The 23,617-nt window shown below is 39.9% G+C and overlaps 1 protein-coding gene across 1 annotated transcript in view; it reads right to left on the reverse strand.

Annotated features, from left to right (window-relative positions):
• Positions 1–8,869: 8,869 nt before the first annotated feature.
• Positions 8,870–23,617, reverse strand: part of hs3st4 (heparan sulfate (glucosamine) 3-O-sulfotransferase 4) — an 86,074-nt gene continuing 71,326 nt past the window's right edge. Inside the window, exon 2 of the mRNA XM_020642486.3 lies at positions 8,870–11,016. Within this exon, the coding sequence (XP_020498142.1) occupies positions 10,362–11,016 (655 nt within the window). The 3' untranslated portion in view covers positions 8,870–10,361. The remainder of the gene's footprint in view (positions 11,017–23,617) is intronic.

Raw genomic sequence — 23,617 nt, forward strand, 5'->3', positions numbered from 1 at the left:
TAGGTGTGAATGGTCTTTCTCTATATGTCAGTCCTGTTATTGACTGGCGACCAGTCCAGGGTGTACCCTTCCTCTCGCACAATGACAGCTGGGATCGGCTCCAGCCCCCCTCGACCCTGAACGGGAAAAGCAGTAAAGAAAATTGATGAATGGATGGATGGAACTTCATCCACATACACATAATGATGACCTATTTTGGATAACCAGAACTATGAATGGGACTTAATTTGTCCACAAGGGCCCCAATCAATTGTAAATGTTCCTCACCTCTTCTTTTAATTTAAACATTATATGATTGATATTAACAGATATTTGGTGAAATATCTAATAGCAACAAAACATCACAACTCTATATGTTTTCCATGCAATGATTCAGCAGTTCAAGGGCAGAATATGAAAAAAATTACAAAGAATCAACATCATTGCAAAAATTTGAGTTTTTCGCCTACATTTCGGTCTCGTATTCGACCCTGAATCCTGATCCAGATGTTCTGCTTGGATCAGGATAATGCAGATCAAAGTTAACAGAATTCTACTCAAAAGTTTTGAACACACTTTGGAGGAAGTAATCAATCCTACCTTCTCAGCCCAACCGGTCGAGGCAGATGGCTGTTTTTCAACACGTCTGTTTCTGTCTCTTCAAAGGATATTTTTTCTTGTCAGGTTTGCAAAGTGGTGACATATTGGTTGAGGATTTTTGTAGCTTTTTTTTTTTTTTCAAACTTTAACTGATCATTAATCATGCCCTTTGTGTCGCTGCATTCAGTCTGCGGTGTTCTGGAAACAGTGACCATGTGCTATACAGTTTTCCCTGACTGCCCGATGCATAATTAAGTATTCAGAGCATGATAATTGTCCTGGAAAAACATGCATGACTACACAAAACAACACAAATAATCCCCCTTGTCACTTCTGGGATGAAAACAAACCGTGTGTGTGTGTGTGTGTGTGTGTGTGGTGAGAGATTAGAGCAGCTCTGGTGGTGGTTGTATTAATCGATCATTCGGGTGTAAGATGTCAGCCGGACATCATGAAGGACCTCTAACGTCGGGCGCCTATTAATTGTTTTGTTTATGCGGCTCCAATCACAACATACCACACCTCTCCCCACAGAAAATTAATGATTACTGGCAAAAGGTTAATATCCACTCAGCTGAAAATGCATCAACAGTGAATTAATGAGATCATTACCTGCATGGATTGATCACGAAATTAGTCTTCTGTCAGAGCAGGACTTTCTGGGATGTGCAGGTATTGATTTGAAAAATAATGTGTTGGTGAAGCCCTTGACCAGATGGCCTGTGCTGAGGAATACCCTCTGTTTGAGGACGTTCCAAGAAAAAATAAAAAAATAATACTTAGATAATGTGAAATAATAACTTGGAAAAAAAGGGATTTTGCTTAAAGTATTCAGATGAATCTGAAAAAGTAAAAATGCTGCTATATTTCGGTCTAATTTTCTCAAATCTGAAAGAAACTTCTTTTCTCCAACAATCTAAAAGTTTTATCATTAACTTGTGTTTTTTTTTTTTTTTCTTCCACTGGCCTGTTTTTCGCAGTCTTGAGGAGCTAAACTACCAGCAGGTCCCCACGGTAATTTCAGGAATGATTCATGCGCATGAAATATGTCTCTGCAGAAAAATCGTACTGGGTTATTAATTGGCAGGGAGTCAGACATTACAGAGGACTCCAGAGATAAGCTGATTCATGTATCAATCCGTCATTTGAGCAGCACTTCCAAAGTTAACCAGTCAATCTGAATGTGCATCAGAAGTGGAATGTCTTATTAGAGCCAGGCTGTGGCTGAATTGTGCTTCAGACTTTTCCAAATGTTACAAACTTAAACCAAATGTCTGCAAGAGGGGCAGCTGGTCACCTTCATTTCTCTATCATGAGATCAATCAGCATTCATAAAACTCTTATGTGTCTGACTTGTTAATCCAACAAGCAGAGCTTCTTTTTCTTTTAGTTAATTTGCTATTTTTTTCATTTTTGCAACCTTACAGACTTTGTTCTTCAGTTTGACAACTTTTTTTTTTTTTTCCCATTGAAATATTTAAGTTTTTAGTATTAGCACCAGCAACAAATGTATCAGACCAACATAGCCTACATATTGGTCCAGTATGAAAGCTTTCTCATGGCTCTTTGCTGCCTCGTTAAGAATTTTTTTGTAATTTGTAATTCTTTAATACAACTGAAAAATCATTAATTAAAACACAACTAGTGCATTCAATGTGTCAAATATCAAGATCATTAATACATAAAACAGACTGACAAATATAAGTTACTTTGTAAGCCCTGTTGGATTAGTCCAACTTTCTATTAAACTGTGTTATTACTAAGAGTCTCTTTGGCCACTGCTAAAACATTTTGTTCAATCTTTTCAGCATTTAAATGTACCTGCATTGTAGTTCGAATAGAGATCTACGGTGTTGTTTTCGAGATGTCGGTTCCCCCGCCCGCTGCCGCTCCTCCTATTGTGAGTATTTATGTAAATGATGTAACGGAGCACAGACGCTCTAGCTGAGCTGTGGCAGCAGCAGCGCTCTGTGATGGGGAGCAGAGACTATATGTCTGCTCCTCTCTATCCAGAATAGAGAGCTGTTAAGGAAAGGTGAATTAAATTTTTAAAAGGTTTAATATTTAAAAACAAAAACAGCAAGGTCAGACAGAGGTCGTGTTAAAGTTTCAGTGTGCATATCAGACGCTGTCATTTAGAGAAATTGAACTGGCATGTTGAAACTTGATTTTCATTCTCACAGTCGGGAAAGAGAAACCAGTTTATCTCCTGATTCCTTTTTTTTTATTCTTAATACTGACTGAATGCATCATCTCAGTGCATCTTTGAAAAAAAATGAAACATGGCATTTTTTTTTAGTTGTTTGTTTTGTTCATTTCCCCAGCTCTGATTTTGGCCGTATCCTTATAATACTGCAGTATCTTGTAGATTTTATTTCTACTTTTGTGTGTTTATGCCTCAAAATCTCTCATCTTTGTCTGACACCTCATTCTAATATTACATCTGGTTTATCTGAGGATTTGTTTTGTTTCTCTTTCCAACTATGAATGAGTCACTTATGCAAATGTTTCCCAAGTATTAACCAAATGGCTGCTGTGATCCTAATTTCTGAGATGAAATGTCATTTATTTCTTCTCAGTTTTTTTTTAAAGTTTTTTTCGACAATCAACACAGGCTCATCGTGAGACCACTGATCATACTCTTGTTTGTTTGTGCACACATGCGTCACACTGTGAATGCTGCATTTGGTGTCGTTCTTAGTAGCAGCTTCAAAATGGACTATTTTGCGACATTCGCTGTTTGCTTGTTTGTCCTCTGGCTTGGATTTTCCAACAGCACAGCTCATAAATATAACTCACTGTCCTTCAGCCAACTCAGAAGTCTCTGACTATGTTCATTAACACCGAGGCTTGGCTTCTGGATAAGAATCCGAATGCATCCAAGTATGACGTAATCTACCGCAGGCCTGCTCATAGAGGCTGCAGAGGGCTCAGAATTATCGGAATTTTTTTAAATATATATATATTAATATTGTAAAAAAAAAAAAGGTTCCCAGTGTTTCTTTTTCTTCAGTGTCATTACACAAGACCTTGAAAAATGAGACACCACTGCCCTTGTTCCTCCACTCTGCTGTATGACGGCCCTTGATTCAAGGTGACACAGGACCACTTTATGGAGCTTCCCTGCCAGCGGAGAGGAGTGCTGGGCGTCATGACAAACCCCTGTTCTGGCCTGCAGCCTGAAAACACTCAACTCTGCTCCTCAAGGCCCAGTGTCCTTCAGGTCTCTGATCCTCGTTCTGATCCTCCTTGATACGTAATGTGCCTCACAAGGAGCCAATAAGATGCAGAACAGGTGTTGCCGGGTAACTATTAGGGGAGGGATCAAACGTCTGCAGGACACTGGAGAACCATATTGATACACACACGGTGGGCTGGAGAAGAAGACATGTTTAATTTATCCCTACAAAGGGGGAATAAAATACAACATGTCTTTTGACCCCCCCCCCCACCAAAAAAAAAGGACATTTTATTTTAACCTTAACTTGATTAACCAGGATTATCATGTGACACTCCTACTTTATCCAACCACCTTTGACCCCATCCACTCTCTCAGCTATCCTAGGATGCACATTCACAAATACAAATCCTTATTTTTGAAAAACACATTTGGACATATTCCTGGCTTTGATAACGTTATTCAGCATAACATATTTGGGAAAGCAGTTTACTAAGAGCCATTACTGCTAGGAAACCAGGTTGACATAACTTGCACTGATAACTTGGCAAATTATTCATACTTGTTTCTCTCCTTGATTCTTCCCTAAACCCATTTCCAGAAAATTCCATGCCCACTTTACTTATAAGAACTAGAGTTCAGTAATCACTGTATTGATTGAGGAGATCATGGAATGTAATTGACAATTGCACATGATGGAGTTGTTAGAGGAAGTAACACAGGGAATTATTTTTTAAAGATAATTGTTTTGCTGCGCATCTGAAAAATAAATTAAAGGTTTCTTAAGAACAAGACAACTCAATCATGCCTGAACATTTTCACCACCCCTGTGTGTGTATGTGTGATAGAATATGTTGTTGTTGTTGTTGTTTTGAGCATTATAAAACATGAGGGGTAAGGGGATAGACTTCTGGGTTAATACTATTCAGCTGCGACTGGATTACTGGAAATTATCATAGCACAGCGTGAGCGGCCGATGTGATTTCCATGCCGATTTCATTAAACATACATTAATTATGAATGCCTCATTTATTGGTCTACATTATCAACAGGTTTATCTTTCACTGATTACTGTTTAATTGGTGATTAGATGATTACTGTGAGCGCCGACGCTGGAGTGGCTCGTTTTTTTTTTTTTTTTTCGTTTTTGTTTTGAAATTATCTTTGCTCGAGCGGACCTTTAAACACAGTGAACACAGAGCAGCTCATTAATTAACACAACACAGAAAAGTGGATTCATAGTAAACAACACAAGGAAGTAAAAAAAAAAAGAGGAGCTAATAATAAGTGTGCTGGACTTTGTTGTGTTTCATTTGCAATAATGAGCTGACCTGTTCTTCTGAGTGTCAAATTTTCATTTTAACCTCCTTTTTCAAACAGTTTCTCTTTCAGTTGTTTACTGACGCTGTTGTGTTGCCTCAGATTGTGGAGCTCATAGTGGAGTTTTTAAGAATGCAATTGCACACAAGACTTATATTTGAGTTAACGTTAGGACTCCAGTCGGGATCGTAAATCACCCAAACAGAGGAGAGATGAGATGAGGTCTGGAGCACAGATTCATGAAAGGGTTCTTTTTCCTCTCCTGAGGTGGTTTAGGAGGAAGTTCCTGATTCAGGAAGCTGCAGCAGATGAAAGGATTTTGCCAGGTGTCAACTCTGGTCTGTGGAAAAGGCACAAACTGTTGGTAGGAGGATGCAGGACACATTTAGGGTTCAGGACAACACCTGAATGTATTTGATATATAGAGAACATTTTGAAATATATGGAAACGACGAGTGTCTTTCAGAACAAGCAGAGCAGATAGATGTTATTATGTTTGGGTCATGAACCTCTATATGTTCAGTCACCGATGTACAGATTTTCCTTTGACACTACCGGATGCATTGTCCTAACTTTCTGTCACTGCTTTCATCCTTTCTTAAACCTGAAGATAAAAAAGAAATCCAGAAGCAAAATGTGAGTTTAGAGAAAAAGATTCTGGTTCATAAAGCAGCTACACAGTCATGAGTGACTGAACCATTTTCAGAACATTTCCATGCAGATACAATTTCAAGATGGTAAGATGAGTGATTTAATTTGGGCTTAATCAGATTAGAGTGTAAGGAGAGTTTTTCAGTTTCATTTTATATTCTGATTCTTTAATTTTTTGTTTTGCAAAAATTCAGCACTGTTTTTTCAGAATTACCAATCTTTGCTAAAACTGCACTCTTAGTTTATCTTAAGGCCCTGATACACGAAGCAGACCGCAAAGAACTAGTGGCGACAAAGACCAACTGTGGCGTTGCCCCACAATGCCTTTTGTCTTGGCCAAAAAGTTGCACTTGAACACACCGCAAAGACTACAGCCAACCACCACGTATGGTCAGTGTATGCGTGAAAGGAAATAACTCTCCATGCCAGAAGGTAGCGGTAGTTCATTATTATGATACGAGAAGTCCATTTTCACACCGCTGTCGGCCACCACTGTCTTATAGGTAGCCTACTAACCGAGAATAGTGTCTAATAAAAAGCTGAAAAAAGGCTCTCGCATGCACTGTTTTTGGTCTTTTAGTCGAAAAAGAAGAGGTGGACGAGCCAAATAGGGAGAAACCGCACTAAATTGATGAAAATATGGAGCTTCATGCTCCAAGGGGCTTTCCTGAACCTGTGTCGAAAACAAGCAGACGGGGGGCTGACGGTGCCGGACACACTGCAAAAATAGGATCAACGATTGCTCTGCGACGATCCAACAAGGACCAACGGTCGGCGATCTCCTTGGTGCGTCAGGGCCTTTAGTATTTTGTGTGTAATCTTTGGTGTCAGCAATGGAGTCGTTGTAGGGCCAGAAGAAATAATAGATCTATGACAAAATAATAAAATCATGTGTGAATAAAAATATGAATTAATAATAGAATTGATAAGTACAATGAAAAAAACATGCAAATGAATAACAACTTAAATATATAACGTATTTTCCGCACTATAAGGCGCATCGGATTATAAGGCGCACCTTCAATGAATGGCCTATTTTAGAACTGTTTTCATATATATAGGGCGCACCGGATTATAAAGCGCATAGAATAGAACGTGTTTACAACTAAACAAGGCTGGGAGATATTGTGAATATATAAATACGTATAAAACGTAGTGCATTCACAATAACTCAACATTGTTCAAACGTTAATGTGCATATTCACAATATCTCCCAGCCTAGTTCAGTTGTAAACACGTAAAAGAAACACAGTCTGATACCGCTAATTCAAACGTTAGTGCATAACTCAACATTGTTCAGTTACGTATAACACGTAAAGCTCACTTTTTCAGTTCATTCCCCGTCCACGAATCCCTCGAATTCTTCTTCTTCAGTGTCCGAATTGAACAGTTGGGCGAGTACGGCATCCAACATGCCCGGCTCCCTCTCGTCATTATCCGAGTCAGTGTCGCTGAGCGCCGTGTACAACCAGTATGAATCAACCAATTAACCAATTGATCCATATATAAGGCGCTCCGGATTATAAGGCGCACTGTCGTTTTTTGAGAAAATTAAAGGCTTTTAAGTGCGCCTTATAGTGCGGAAAATACGGTATATATGTATATAGTGCTTGAAATATTACAACTTCAAAACACATTTTATTAAATTATTCAATACTTCTGTTTAAATATATGTAAGATATATATCTATATTAGTATTCATTACATTACTTGTATTTTTCCTTCCTTATTGCTTTTCCTTTAAGAGCTAAGCTGTCAATAAATTTTGTGTGCAGGCCTTCCTCTGTAAATACGCTTACTGTATGATTACTCTTTAAGAGACTCTTTCAAAGTAGATTTCTACACAAAGTTGACACCGTGTGTGAACTTTTTGTAATCCTTCAGTCAAATGAAGTGAAAAACCAATTAACTGCTCTTAATGGAGACTTCACTCCCTCTGCAAACATGTACCGTTCTATAGTTCTACTTTTCACTTTTCAAACTGAGCTGGATGTTTTTCTGTATCTTTTTCAGCTGTGTTAATTATAGATCATATAAGAGACGCCTGAATGCAACACTTTGAACCACCTCTCAAAAAAACAGATTATAGCCCTTCACCAACTGCTCCTCTGACTGCAGCTCACTTTGAGGTACATCCAGGAAGCTTTATTTTCACGCCATGTATCACTGTTTCAACGCTTTGCCAAATTGTCAGTAATGACTGACAAATATGTATTTGTTCTTTATTTTGAAGTGGTGGCTCTTCAGCGGTGACAGCTTGATGAGGCGGCGATGCTCGTTCATCATCTTCTTTACTTGATGCGAAAAACCACATAATGCAGCGTGACCCCCAGCGGGAGGAACACATGAAGGACAGCTTAGCATGTCTTTCATGCATCGTAACTCTCCCAGGAAAAATCACAGACACAACCCTGCCTGTACCCAAACAAGCAAAGAGTTACCAAAGAGAAAGGTGCTGCGCGTTTCTGTTAATGAGAGGTTGGATCCATGTTTTGACACCGCAGAGGAATTCCCCCCACGTGTGTGATCCTGGATATGCAAATGACAGCAGGATGCATATTACAGATGGGAAACAGAGTCCTAGTATGCCTAATAACCCTGTTGGTTGCCTTTTCTGGATTTCTTTGAGTAGCTCCACACTGAGTAGGAGGGACTGTCTTGTTTGAAGGCTGGCTTATATGTGTTCTTGTGCTCGAGGCTAACAAATGTGAATTAAAAAAAAAAGATTAAAAACATCTCTTAAATGTGTGATTAGCAAGTCTTGATGAATCTTTTGTTAAAACAGCTTCCCACCGCAGAATACCAGAGGTGCTTTCGGAGAAGACAGGAAGCTGAAAGGTAAAAAGTGCAGAGAGATTGTCAGGAAAACCCCAACAGATGGCTGCACAGAAAACGCCTCAAAGTGGAAGTAGTGACTGGGGGGGAGTGAGACTCTGAGGTAAGTGTTGAGGCTTGGCGCTACAAAGGGCAGTATAGTGCTTACTTTGATTGAATCAATGGCTCTGTGTAAGTAGCTGCTGGTGCCGGGCCTCCCCAGGGTGACAGAGAGGTCTGCAGAGAGTGTAACAATCCAGCCATCCATGGCCAGAGAACAGGGAGGATTAACAGAGCAATGCATCATAGCTGGAGCAAGCAGTGATGTGGAGCAGACTGTATTTATTGACTCATTGACTGTATTGATTGTCTCAATTGATGAAAAAGTCCAGAGACAACAGACAGACGCACAGCGAGTTATGCAGAATGAAAAATAATAGAGAAAAAATATGACGTTGTAAAGGAGCATTGCACAGCAAAACAAAACAAAACAACCCTGTTGTTTTTCCACAAAAGCAGCCACCAGTTATCCCAAAGTGTGTGGCAGTAAACCTCTGGTTACAGCACATTTCCCTGGCAAACAATCATCTCATTCAAGTTAAGTACACATACAGTAATGGCTTTGGAATCTACCTGGGCATGTATGTAGCTTTTTTCCTTCACAGCAAAAATTCTCTCTGACATTGACATTGTTCCAGCAGCAGCGGTTTATTTAACACGCCATTAATCTCCAACGACAGAAGAGCGCGTGGCAGCAGATGTTGGTTAACAAACTTCTGCTCAGTCCTGCGTTGTTGTTCTTCACCCTCATTGACATGTATTACTGCGAAGAGTGGCTGGGGGGGGGGGGGGTGGTTGCCAGGCAAGCAGTCAAGGACTGGAAGAGTTAACGGATAGTTTTATTTATTTTTCGGGAGGCCACAGGAAATTGTTTTTGTCAAGATGCAGGATTGTTTTGATCCACAGCTAACCCTTGATATTTGTAGAACACGCATTCATTTGTCAAATTATGCCAAAACCACTGATACTGCGGCACATCTGAGTGCATGGTCATCAGTATGCTAATGTGTAGCTATGCAGCGAAACAATCCAATTATTGACTGATGGCCACTGTACATCAGCTCCCTTATTGAATATGTGTGCAATTAATGAGTGCAGGGAAACCAGAACACTGACACTGAGGAAATTAACACTTTGGTAAACTCAGACTGACAAAACAGAAAAAGGATTGTCTCCACTCACAAACGGAAGGATGAGCACATGTCAAAGGATTACTGGACTGTGTGTCTATGATTTTCTCTCTCTTCTAAAGCAGCAGGACAGTGTGAAAAGACATAACACAGAGCTCTTCATGGCCTCAGCCATTGAAATAGAATATCTTTTTTGTACTGGGTGCTGGTAAGTGGGCGTGAGGGCAACAAACTGCAGGAAAGTAAAGGGAGAAGAAACAGGCAGAGTTTGCCCTTAGGGCTCATGAGGTAAGGACACTTAACTCATCGCATGCATTGCCATAGTCGACAGGATTTTTATATCAGCTCTATGCTTTAAAAACAAAATGAATAAATCATCTTCTTTTCACAAATATAAATATATTTTATGTTTGGTATGTACAATATGATTTGCCATCATCAACCACATTAGTATTGAAGGGAGAGAAAAAGCATGTCAGTAAACTCTTGCTAATGGATACAGACACTGCAAAGACGGCCATGATTGATTGGCGTGCTCGAGCACTCCCTCTGCAAGAGGAGCGAGACAATAGTTTTTATAATTGAAGGCTGGTGGTGTGGCTAAAAGCCGTTGCCATGCCGCAGTCTGCTTAGTCCTGAGAGCTGCGAGATTCACTGTCCTCCTCCAGCTCCCACTCAAAGTTCTGGCCGGTCATTTGGTAGAACATCATGTTAAAGGGTTTGTAGAACTTGTGCAGCCGCCGAATCACGTCTGGGTCGATTTTAGGGTGAGTTCTCCCTTTGGATTTGCCTAGGCATCTGGGAGTGCTGCTGTCCTCCGGCTTCTTCAAACACGGAAATCCTTTAGTCTTATTGAAGTAAAAGTGTTTGTCTGTGACAATCCTTTTGAGGCCCAAGAAGTCCTGCACTTTGGCCATCTCGCCCGCCGGGTCCACGATGAGCCTCTCGCCGCTGACAAAGTGCATTTGGGAGAGAGGGAAATACTGCATCCAGCTCTCCAAGTGGAGCGCATATATTCCGATACGTAACGCACTCCACGAGGCGTCGATAAGACCCAGCGTCCGGTTCTTGAAAGCCAGAACCTCAAAGGTGGGGATCTCGGGCTTCTTGGACAAAGTCTGCGTGTAGTCTGAAATGGCTCTGGTGACAGGATTACGCACCACAATAATAAGCTTGATGTCCCTGGCCATGGTGTGGATGCGCTTTGGGGCATGGTTAGTCACAAAGTAGCTGGGTGTCTTCTCCATGGTGATCTGCCCCTCCAGCGTTGAAGGCATCAGGTCTCTGGGAACACAAACAGGAAGAAGAGGGGGGAAAAAAAAATCAGCTTAGCATGGTTTTATCCTGCACACCTCTTGCAGTGCAAATGAAATACCCAAGGACACTGTGCGAGCAAATTTGGTACATTTATTAAGCAGTACATTATTTGAAATTACAAGTGAAAATAGCTGTTATTATCACTGGACATTATGTTGCGAGGAGAAACATACAGCTAATTACACCCGCGGAGTAATATTCCAGAGATAAAAGAAAGGAGATGAAACGGCAGGCAAAGCAAGTATGCTCATTGCTTAATTGACTCCATCTGTGTTACTCCAGGAGCTGTTTTGGAACTTTAATAATGAGTGCGCTGCATATCATTAATACCGGGGTGCCTGGGGTATTGTTTTGTCATACATCTATTATGCATGCATGGCTCACACTCAGGCAGTTTGATTTCTTATGCACACACACTTCCAATGCAATGGGTGCAGGCTGCTCTTTTCTTCTTCTTCTTCTCCCTGAACAATGTGCAAGGTTAGGGGCTGTCCATTGAAGGCAGCCATGATTCATTATAAGATCCAATGTGATAATTTGTAGCACAATAGAAATGTCCCCACCCCCACCACCACCACCACCACCTGAGAAATGTATTAGCCAGCCATTTGCCATTGCCACAAATATGCTGGTGAGAGTGAGTTGTAGGATGTGACAGTGCAGAGGGAACTATATCACACACACAGAGACGGGGCTCATTTTTACAGTTTCTATTTTCATATCAATAATAAAGCATAGCATTGCGCCTTGAGCAAATTCTTATCAAATGTTTACACTGATGCTCATTCCAATCCGTGCTGTTTTCTTTGTTTGTAGGCTATGTGATTCAGTGCTAAATTGGTACATTAAATCCTCTGTGAGACACACCGTGTATTTAACTACTCACAAATAGCTGCACAGGAGCTCACAATATAATGTAAAGTGAAACGGAATCCAAGCTCACACAGTGTTTTTTTTTTTTTTTTTCCTCCCCAAATTAAGTAATGTTAGCTCGGGAATTAACGTATAAACAGCTGGCCAAAATCCAAATGATTCCATGCGGGGGACTCCCAGATTTAGTGCACAAGCTTTCTTCATAATTCTGCCTTGAAACCTATTTCCTTCCTTCCTCCCGTCCCTGCTATATTTTCTTTCCATCAGGCTGCTCCCCAAACCTACAGTTGTAGCGATATAGTCACATCAATCATTTGCATCTTGGACATATTCTAAATTAACTGTTCTCTGGCAAAGAATCCAATTTACTCTGCAAAACATAAGAGCTGTTATGCACATATCGACCACCCTCACACACAGCCATGCACCCATGGATACATGGCCTGAAAGTCTCACAAGTGGCCTGGTAATTGCATCTCAGTAACAGTATTGCCTTCCTGATGGGTAATTTCCCTCCGGATTATGTTTTTCTCTTGACAGAATAGAACTGTGGTTACTTCTGGGCCTGTAATGGGATATTAAACATATCTACAGATAGAGTACAAAGAGTATTAGTTCCCATTATATTTGATCTTTTTGCACTCTTGTCTTAAATTAATGAATCACTAAAAATGTATTCTTAACCTGTCAAGGACTTCTGCTTTAAGTGAACTCCAAAGAAAAGTTGGTGGTCTGACGGTCTAACACAACCATGTATGTCATAAAAAAAAATCTCAAATACACCACAGCAAATCACCTTGAAACATCCTGTTTGGACATGAGCTGCAGCTTCTCTAGTAATGTGCTGTGCATCTTTGGAGCATATCCAATTGACAGGACAGATGCACGATGTTCAAGGTAACCTTAACATAAGAAGCCATTGTCCCTGTTTGGCTCAATGCTAATCATCCTACACTTAATTGGAAAACAATGGAAACTGCACAAGCCAAATGCTTTGTTATGTTTCAGAGGCTTCGCTCTCATTGGGAATCAGTCATGGATCATGTACGTCTCAAATGTCAGCGGGACGGAAATCAAAATGCTGATAAACAAGCTAATTTCTCTGTCCGTGGCGAACGACTATTCTGGCCTTGCAGTGTTGTGGAACTGGAGTAAACAAGAGCAAACTGTTAACTCAAGCTTCTTTTTTTTTTTGTCTCTGCATCAGCTGCACAGCTCCACACAGGTCATTCAGGTGGGTAGCTAAATGAAATCCATAGCGCTAAAGAGGCCCCGCGAACCATCTGCTGTTTACTGCCTCACACTGAGGACATTCAAATTGACATTCACTTTCTTGCATTGCAACACATGTCCAAAGCTTCATTTGAGTTGAAAACGTACATAGGGAGAACATATGCCTTGTTCACAAGATTTCTCCTTTGAGAGGTAGTCTATAGAATGTGTGCAAGAGAATTTCCTTTGTTGCAATGAGAGCTAAATGCAAACAAGTAATACAGATGGACTAAGCTGCAGAGTGCGAGTCTGTAACTTCACTCAGACCGTCGAAATTCTTAAAAGGTGCGAACAAAATCAGTCCATTAAATGCAGCAAAAATATAATCCGAGTCAGACAGATGAATAAAGAAGTAGAAAATCAACCTTTAAAACTACATTCCTCCAGTCGTACTGAAGTTATGTACCTTACTGAGGGAGGAAATTTAATTTCACACCCACTCCACATAAAAATTTGAATCCACACCATGTCCAGTCGTCTCTTAAAAGGTGGATTCATCATTCAGAACGTGCAGTGCACCAAATCCCGGCGAATCTTCGTGTTTGTTAAAATAGAAGCTAATCTCCGCGGATAATCACAACTCTTCATGCCTAAACGCCCACCGTTTAAGTGCTCTGGAACATGCCCAGCCGGTTTTTCCCTCCATGTTGCATTATGCTCCCTGAAAGCAGAAAAGAAGGGGGGATATTTTGAGGTTTGATGAGGTTAGGGATCATGCTAACACACATCGCAGATACTAACAGGTCCAAGCTGCAAAAAAAAGCATCCCTCCAGAGAAGGGAAGTTCTCCCTAATAAAGTCTGGCAGAGGAAATAAAAGCTCCCCCCCCCCCCCAAGTCTCTCATTTGGATTGATCACTGCTCTGCTGCAGAGTATCAATCCGCCTGAGCTTCCTCCATGTCATGTCAAATACAATCAATTATTCTAAAAGGAGTCCACTCATAATAAGCTTCAGAGTCCTTGGAGAGAACTTGTTGAAGATGGCGCCAGGGATGTGTTGAGTACTGCTGTGATTCTTTGAATGGTTCCTAAAAACATAATCTATCAACATTATGGAGGTGTGAATAAAAAATAAATGTCATTGTTTAGTCCTTGTGAGTCATTGCCTTTTGCAGAAGAAACATATTTCATTCAGGTTTCATGAAATTAGTGACAAAAAAAATAACGCTGCAGTCATTCTTATATACAAGTATTCTCCCATAAAGCTGTTTGGACATATTTCCAGTAACTTGGCGCCTTCACTGTCACAGCATGCTGATAATAGAACGGATGACAAAAGGTAATTGTATTGAGGTGTTTCTCTGAGTCTCATTGCAATTATCAATCGAGGTTGTAAGCGGCTATTCATCAACAACAGTCAGTCAAGACCTTTTGAAGTGAGAGATACCGGGGTCAGTTTGCAATGAATAATCCTGGTATTACACTCTGAGTGACATGTTTGTGATCACAGCAGCACAAAGAACAAATACATTGGTTTCCTAAGAAGTGGAGAAACATGTGTATATATATATATATATATATATAAAAAAAGATCAAATGAGTCATTCTTCACTCTGCTCTCAACAAATGGATGCGTACATGTTTGGCACACATAAACAACAAGCCCACAGGCCACAGCAAAGGGTCTTACAGGGTCTGTTTTGGAGTGGGAGGCACTGTGTTTTCACGGTTAAGGTGCAAAACAAATACAGAGTATACTGCCATTCTCAGCGATCGGATCAGGCTCGAGTAAAGGTGGAGAGTTTTTTTTTTTTTTTCTCTCTCTCACTGAATCTGACCTTCAGACCTGAGTGTAGTCAGAGGATCCTATAGGTCAGCTTTTCCTGACACTAAACTGTGTCTCCATATGTGTTATTACAACATGTCCGCACTCTAAACTTGTCCATTAAAGCACCTCTTCATGTGGCCCTAAGCTTCATTTTATGACTACCTAGCTACGACTGTTGCATGAGTTTGGCATATGCAGAGTTTGCTGTCTTCTAGCTACAATATATATTATCAAATGTCCATTAAGACAAAGTGGAATATAGCGTTAAGTTAGTAATTATAAGGAGACAATAGCTGGTTAGTTTTTCAAGTCATTGTGCTGACAAACGTCAACATGAGTTTAACATAACAGCTTTCTCAGTTTTGCTATGCTGAGTTTGAATAATTACTGATGTATTGAGACTGGTTACCTAGCCAATAGATGTTGGGTGATTATTGAGTGAGAATCCCATATGTTTTAATTTATGTACTTATTTATCTAATTGGGGCAAACCATGTTAATCATCAGTATAAAATACAATATGAAAATATAGAATAGTTAGCAGGATACCAATTTAACCCTAACCCTAGTCTCAAGATAACATAACCTTCAAAAGTATCAAACTCAAGTAAAAAAAAAGATGCTTCAGGCATCATTTAAAATGAAATTAATAATATTTCTGGTTTGAACCCCCCCATCCCCCTGACATCCATCTGGAGCTGTTCTTCATATATGAGTTTTAGTGATGATAACTTAAAATGTAATGGCAGAAGAAAAACTAGAATCTTATATTTTTTTTTGTTTTCTCTACATTTCAGGATACCAAATCTGTCAAATTTCACATTTGTATGTCTATTGGTGCAATTTTAACAACTTAATTTGTGACTTTACATAATCTTGACCAAAGCATTTTTCAATAAGGGGTTTTTGTTGCCCCCTCAGGACCAAAAGGCCCCGAGTTGGGAGGGGTCGTTATCATGTGTGATGGCCCAAGGTATGGGCTAACTAAAAATACTAGTGGAAAAAAAGGTATAACAAAAAACATCCTGAGGGATGGACCTGGTTCCCGGACTAGTACTACAGTACATATTTGATACTACAATGGATTTGGATTTGATACAGTAGTGAGAGTACAGGTGAACCTCCTGCATCACATTTTGACTCATTGGGCCTCTGACCAAGCTGCTGTTTTCGGTGGCTTGGGCGTATGATTCATCCACCTACTGTGGTTTGTAATATTTTTTATGAATATGTTTTAACCATGTGAGCTGTTAATTAGAGAATAATGAAAAACTGACTGTCTCCTACTAAATGATTAGCAAATACAAAAACACTCAGAAGAAATGGCAGTAATTAGTCTTTTGAAGGGGCCTCGAGCGGCATTATTTTAAATTGATGTATTGGTCCATATATGGAACTGCGTTTGAGATATGGCCACAAAGGCCACCTCACCCTTTTTGTCCACTACTCAAACTATACTAAATATAACTATATTATGCTTATTATGTCTTCTGTCTGTTTGCTACATACATAAGTCTGATATCTACCAACTCCAGTCCACTGATGGATCACAAATTTCATCATCATACCTACACAAAATCATGATCAGATCCCTCATTGATTAAATATAACAGCAGGATTTCAGTCATGTGATACATTATCACTGTTTGTCTCTCGTGGGACATTACGTTCTACTGTCACGTAAACCCCGGCTTGCTGAATGGAGACATAAAGACTAATTCAAACACCATTCAGCCTTGCCACTCTTCAAAAAAAAACAAAAAAAAAAAAACGTTATACCAGTACTCATGCAGGATGTGGGCTTCAGCAGAATATTTGAGGACAGAAGTGACAGCTGGTCCTGATCAAAAACCTTATTCCCCACTCTCTTCCCGAGATCCCCTAAAGACCGTCCCACTTCCAACAGTGGGCGAGCCAGGTACCTCTTCTCCCCACATCACCAGACTGCAGCGCTGAGATCTGAAGCTGTGTTCAGACGCCCTTTGGACATAAAAACATCATGAAATAAAGCACCGCGATGAGGGGGGGAACTGTGGGGATGTTTGGAATGCTATACCACCCGGCATCATTAGTCCATAACAGTGAATATGAGCTGGAGAGTTAGTCTATTTTTAACTGAATTAAAGTCAAGGGAGAAAATGGAAGCAATCTTATCTCAAAATCAGAGCCTCAAAGGAGGATATTGCTTTTTTTTTTTCAACATCAGAACAGTTAAAGTGTTACATGGTTTAAAAAAAACACTGATTTCTCTTCACAAACCTAGAAATACATTAAACCCAAAATAAAATCCTTACATAATGTCTCATCTGTTCTCTTATAAAACAAACAGCAGTCTGACACTCTTTTGAAAGATGATTTTTGTTCTTTTCTTGTTGTTTTTTTTCTCCTTTGGATGAGCTGATGAGAGCACTTCAGGCTACGCTCGTTCAATTTGATCACAATTGCCCTCAATATTCGTGTATTGATGTTGCCACTACAAAAACAAGCACAGTCTAAACACAGACAGGGAAAAAATGGGGCCTCTGTCAGTGTCATTTAATGCACAAAGTTGGAATGTAGAGAGAAAGAAACGAAGCATAGCATCCTGGAGTTTAGCTAATGCACCAGAGATATGGAAGAATAATAAACATGCTTCTTCTCCAGCTAACTTAAATGACCTGTCAGAATTGTATCAGTGAAAACCATAGGACTAAAAGGGTTGACTTTAAAGTTAATAAAACGTCACATGTTCCATTTATCTTTGCATCTCCCATAAGTGTTCTCTTACAACCCCCTGAATAAAAGGTTTTAGCTTAAAAAAAATAAAAAAAAAAAGTCCAAAAACGGCCATCTGTAATTGGACGTCACACCTGAGTACGTCAGAGTCAAAGGCTAAAATTTACATCCTGAAAATGTTGCAGATCCAGCTCAGTTAAGCAGAACCAATTAATATGACAGTTTGAACATGATAGATTTCTGCACCTCATAAAGAAAAAAAAAAAAAAACGTCTCCGATCGTTCCAGTGAAGTTTAAAGCAGATACAAGTCTGCTCTGTCTGACCGCTGCATGAGAAGCAGCATTTTACACAAATACTTCTCATTTAAAACTCATTCGCTATACATGACATATTCATGAGATTTGATAATGAGTACTTGTCTTAACTGGGTTCGTTTGAGATTACTAAAGCCTGACAGAATTTGTACGATTTATGAATAGGTTTTTTTTTCCCCCCAATGAGAGCATTCCTGGCATTTTGCATTTTCAATCATACATGTTGTACGGAGCCTGCAGAACTGACAAGATGACAAGACTGAAGGGCATCAATGACTGTGTAGATAAACATATTGCTACAGAAGATGTGAACTGCTTTCTATTAGAGCAAAGCCATATGGCTGAATGTTGTATCAGAAGCAAATGGATTGAAAAGGTCATTAAAGACAAACAAATAAAAAAAAAAAACGCTTCTGTCCTTAATTTTGTCCTTCTCAATGGAGCACAAAAATTCTCGTTCTTTAATTCTTAATGTGATTTATTGATACCTGATTCTTCCTGTGTGTTGAGTGTGTAACTCGGCGCAATAAGGAAGCGTTGTAAGAGAGGCTTGTCTGTCTTATCTTCCCCTGTTTTATACCCAAGAGGTTATTTTTTGGCAGCGCGATCAGTTAAACACCTAAGCATGAACCTTTTGCAGGAAATTACCTATCACAGCCACTTTTTTTTTTCATTTTTTTCCCCAATTCATTATGGAGCTGTAGGTCAGTGTGACACCACAGAGAAGAGGGGCCTGCACAAACTATTCCCACTTCTATGTGGAAGCATTAGTGCACATCTGCAGCAAACACCGACAGAACCCAAATGAGAGAAAGCAGCAGTTTTCTTCTTCAGAGATTTAAGGTTACTAACAAAATGTCAGGTTGAATATCACAGCAAAATGATGGCAGGCAAATGTGTTATGTCTGCCATTTCTCATAGCCCATAAATTGGTGATGTGAGCCATAAAGCTGTTGGAAAATGTCAGTGACAGTCGCTCACGGAGAACTGCAGTGTATTACAACGAAGTCTACATATTGTATCAACCTCGCATTTGCACCAAATGTGAAATGCAGCGATAGAACTTGAGTATTTTCTGGCCATTTGTTTCTGTTAGTTTTGTAATTGGGACTGCAGTGACCCTCAGTCATTCAAACTAAGGCACTGAGCCAGTGCACCCCCAACAGAGAACATGTCTCCTCCCAGGATTACCTCCAAAAATATTTAAAAAAAAAAATAGTGGACCGTTGGAAAGACAAATAAATCAGCCCAGCTGGCCCACTTCCTAACTAACCTGGAAAAATGCATAGAAATATGAAAATGGCTCTTATACTGAACTCAACACTATGATGGAGAATATGGACCAAGAAACTAAAACTAGTGAAGGCCACCAAATTCAACTAAGGCCACAAGTTACACAACTACCTCACCTCAAATGAGCCCCCATTATGACCCACCATAAGGCGGCCTTATGGGGCTAACAACAACCACAAACTGACCCAATAAAACCCATTACACACCTAACCAAAGTCATAACGCAGGGTTTTATTATCAATAGACAGACTACTCAATCATAAAAGGATCAACTTAGAAACCCCAATTAACTAAATACAACAGAATCCCAGACTGCAAGGCACAGCAGTCTAAACTCCTAAAGCCTCTCTCCTCCTGAACGCAGCACCGGGCTTTTACGCTCTGAGGCCAGGTGCGCCTCGTTGTGCAATCAGTAGCGTCACCTGGGCTGGAGACTACAGAAGGGGAGAAGGGACAAACAGCACAGGGAGACATACAGCCGTAACATTTCTTAAATGTGTTTGCTTAGAATCATTTCAACCTAGCATAAGTTTGATTTACAAATGTCAAACCATAATAAATGTGAACATCCATTTTTTTTAAGCTGCAATGAGCCAGAAAAGCACATGCATGCCATGATTCCTCATCAAATCTTTTGTTTTATATTAGTTACACTTTGCTGGATTAGTTTTGCAAGGAAATTAATTAAGAAATGTGTAGATCTCCTAATTCTTTTTCCAGAACTTCTCAATAAAATCTACTTTCTTTTGGCCAATAGGCTGCGCACCAGCCTTTTACAATGCAGTGCAACCTGGGTTATTAATTCACTGCGCTTTGATTTTGATGCAAGAAAAATGTCAAATCAAAGTGTGCATTATGATACACTTAAATGCAACTTTTTATCAGAGGACTATAAACAAAAACTGCCCCCTACAATTTAAAATAATATTAACATCAATAAAAATAATATTGATGGAGATTAAGTTCATTAAAAAAAAAACTTTGAAGCATTTTGTCTGCAGACTGTTTTCAAGGTCAGTCGGATATTCCCAGGGAGAGATACATGTGGGAGTCATACATTAAACTGAATAAGGAGATGAAACTGATGAAGATTCATTTTTATTTACAGCCATTAAATATTTACAGTATGTAACAATCAGCAGACAATGGTTAATTATGGCAAATATTCCTATCTTTAACCCTGAATTCAAACGTATACACAATCCCCTGCCTTCAGCTTCATGTTAGAGTTCCTCACTGTTTAACCTCAGATTTATTGAATATCTAGTCTTGACTTGGATGACCATTAACTGCATATAGCTCTTTATTCCTCTGAGAGAGAATTGTGTAAAGTTCTTGTCTGGCGGAAGAACAAAAAAAAGGCTTGGGAGATCCGGTAATGATGTGTGTTAGCTCGTTGTCATGCATCCATTAAGGCCGTTAATACTAAAAGGCTGAATCTACCTGCTCAGAAATTGGCTGTTTGAATGTCTTTGTGCTAAATTGAATGATTGGACTGATTAACTGATGCAGCAGTGGAGTAATAACTGAAGAAAAATATCCTCCGCAGTAGCGCCAGCAATGCTTTGTGACCCCTGGTTGACCCCTTTTTCTTATAATGGCCCCACATGCAGCAGCACACTGACATGGAGTATCAGTACGGATGTGTATTGATCCTGCTATTTAAACAGTGGCACAAGTTGAAGGGCTTTAAAATGAGTCGAGAAAAGCAAAACGTGCTTGAAGTGTTTGGTCAGCAGTTTACAGCTGCGACTGGCGAGCGAATAAATGTGACAAACGGGAATGATTTTCTCTCTTTTTCTAGTGGGTTATAGTGGACGCCTGCTGGTGTGTGTGACTTAGATCATTTCAGACGATCCCACGTAATATTTATGATCCCGAGCAAACAGTGTATTTCAATTTAAACATGATGTGACTCACATAGCAGAAGTTACAGTATGCCATGCTGATACTGTCAGGAAGCTGTCAGACTTTTCCTGAACACTGAAGGCATGTATTAATCTTTTAAAATGCTATAGCTCCCAGGTATATCATGTATTTATTTAAATGTATCTCCCACATACAGTATGGGGATGTGTCATACTTTGGTCTTGCATTCAGAGAGCCGTATACTTGCTCCCAAAAGACAAAAACAGAGAAGCAGGGAGGGAAAAAAAATGTACCTTTGTGTGAGAGATTTTTAGCTATCTTTCTCTGTCTTTGCTTTGCACAAAAAAAAAATCACACATGTTTCATACACAAAGTGCGGCGTGTAGTTTGCTGCAGAGGCACCTTAAATACCGATCAAACCCTGTAGCATGAGTCAAATTCTTTTTTTTCAGCTGCTGTGGCAGGTCATCTGGGCAGTAAACACTCTAAAATATTGATGTTGGCTGTAGCCATGGAAGGCAGATACAGATGTGAGGAATAGGAACCAGAGAAATGGGGAAAGCCAAACATGATGGACAATCGGGAGGAGTGTGGTTACCAGTGTTAAGTGAAATAAAGGGGCATCAGATAATATTTCTGGACACCAGAAGATATTTATTGTTTTTTTTTAATTTTTTGGCTTGTTCTGATAAATTAGCAAACAGCATATATGCCCTGATGATGGGCAGTTTGCATCCTTCTGAAAACTGCAGAAATTACACAGATTTGATTTTGCAGGTTGCCTCCTAATTTCAACATTGAGCAGCCAGAGGAAACATATTTATCTCACTGCCTCTTGGATGTTGTGCATTCATAAAGCTGTGAGCCGCCCTGCAGCCATCCGATGGGAGCGAGTTGCTTCCTGCATGCGATGCTCATAAACTCTCCCTTGTTTGTTTCAATCCTGCAAGCCAAAACATCTGTATGACGCAGAAAATACACCTGAACACAAAACATGCATTGAGTTATTAGTTAAACACTTAAAGTACTAGTAGAAGAGTGTGCATTGGAGGTTTAAAGAGCCCATATTATGCCCTTTTTGGGGTTTGTATATTTAATCTATGTACCTACTTTTGTACGTTCACGATAGCTAAAGTCCAAAAAAAGTATCTGTTTTCATGTACTGCTCCTCCTTGCTCCCTCTACGCTCTGACTCCGTCAGCTACGCTCTGCTGAGCCCCCACTGCAGAGCCACACGTGGGCCAAGTCTGCTCTGATTGGTCGGCCTGTCGGCTCTGCCGTAATTGGTCAGTCACTCAGCACGGTTCTTGGAAATGTCCCACCTCTTTTACCATATTGGGAATGCAGCCAATGCATTCAGCCACTGGCTCCGTCCGAGGGGATCATAAACATTAGCACCTTAGCACTACTGTGCTACCGCAGGCTACGGCATATCGTGGGCGTGCTACAGAAGTTAACGGGCGTGCAACATGAGCTGCTGGGCTTGCCACAACGAGCCAATGGGCTTAGATCAGTGATCTCACACTGACAATGATGTCGGACTGACACATTTTTATCGAGGGGGGGCTAGAACCGAGCATTACATGCAGCTAATGCTGCAGCTAACAGGAGGACGTAGGAGAAGCCGCGTTTCCGCGGACTTTGAATTTTTGCAAATAGATGTGCCTAAACATGCACAGGACACTTGGAAAACACACTAAAGAGCATATAAAACCAAAAAAAGCATAATATGGGACCTTTAAGTCAACGGGGTGTCACCAGATGTACTAACCCGTTTCAATCAATTCCAGTCTACTTTTTTTTTAATCTCTAAACTGTCACCCACATTGTCACACAAACATCTGGACTGTCATTTGCAGGAAAAAAAAGATTGATTTTTCTGGTAATCTCTTTTCCAACTAGTTTCCAGCATTGACTAAAGCAATTTTGAACCGTTAAAACCTTTAACCTTATTTTGGCTTGTTGGAGCTGCTCCTTGATTTTGCAGAGATTGCTGCTGAGAAACATTAAGTACTATTATCAACAACACAAACGCAAAACAGCCTGATAAATATAACTCAAAATAATCCTTCTAATGTCTGCATTTCTCACATTTGAAATAAATAACAATAGTCAAAGTGTTAATGTTGTAAAAGCTGACATTAGGATGCAAACAGATGAAAGGCAAAATCATGTCCAGGATAATAACTTCAACAATTAGGTAACTGTGGCAAACACTGAAATGAGAATTTCTGCCGCTGTCGTACGCCTACAAAAGAACATTTTAGACATTAATTAAGATTGAAATTTAAATGTCAGTAATTAGACTTGTTGTCAAACACATCACAAATGCAGAGATGTTTTAAAAGCATGTTCTTTTATGTCCCTGTGATCTAAAAATGTGTTGGGCTTAAGGGGAGGCAGGGATGTTTGTGCCGTAACATCTGGATGCACGGAAATAGGCTGCTAAGAATGTTATAATC

Source organism: Labrus bergylta, chromosome 16, assembly GCF_963930695.1.
Source record: "Labrus bergylta chromosome 16, fLabBer1.1, whole genome shotgun sequence".
Lineage (NCBI taxonomy): Eukaryota > Metazoa > Chordata > Actinopteri > Labriformes > Labridae > Labrus > Labrus bergylta.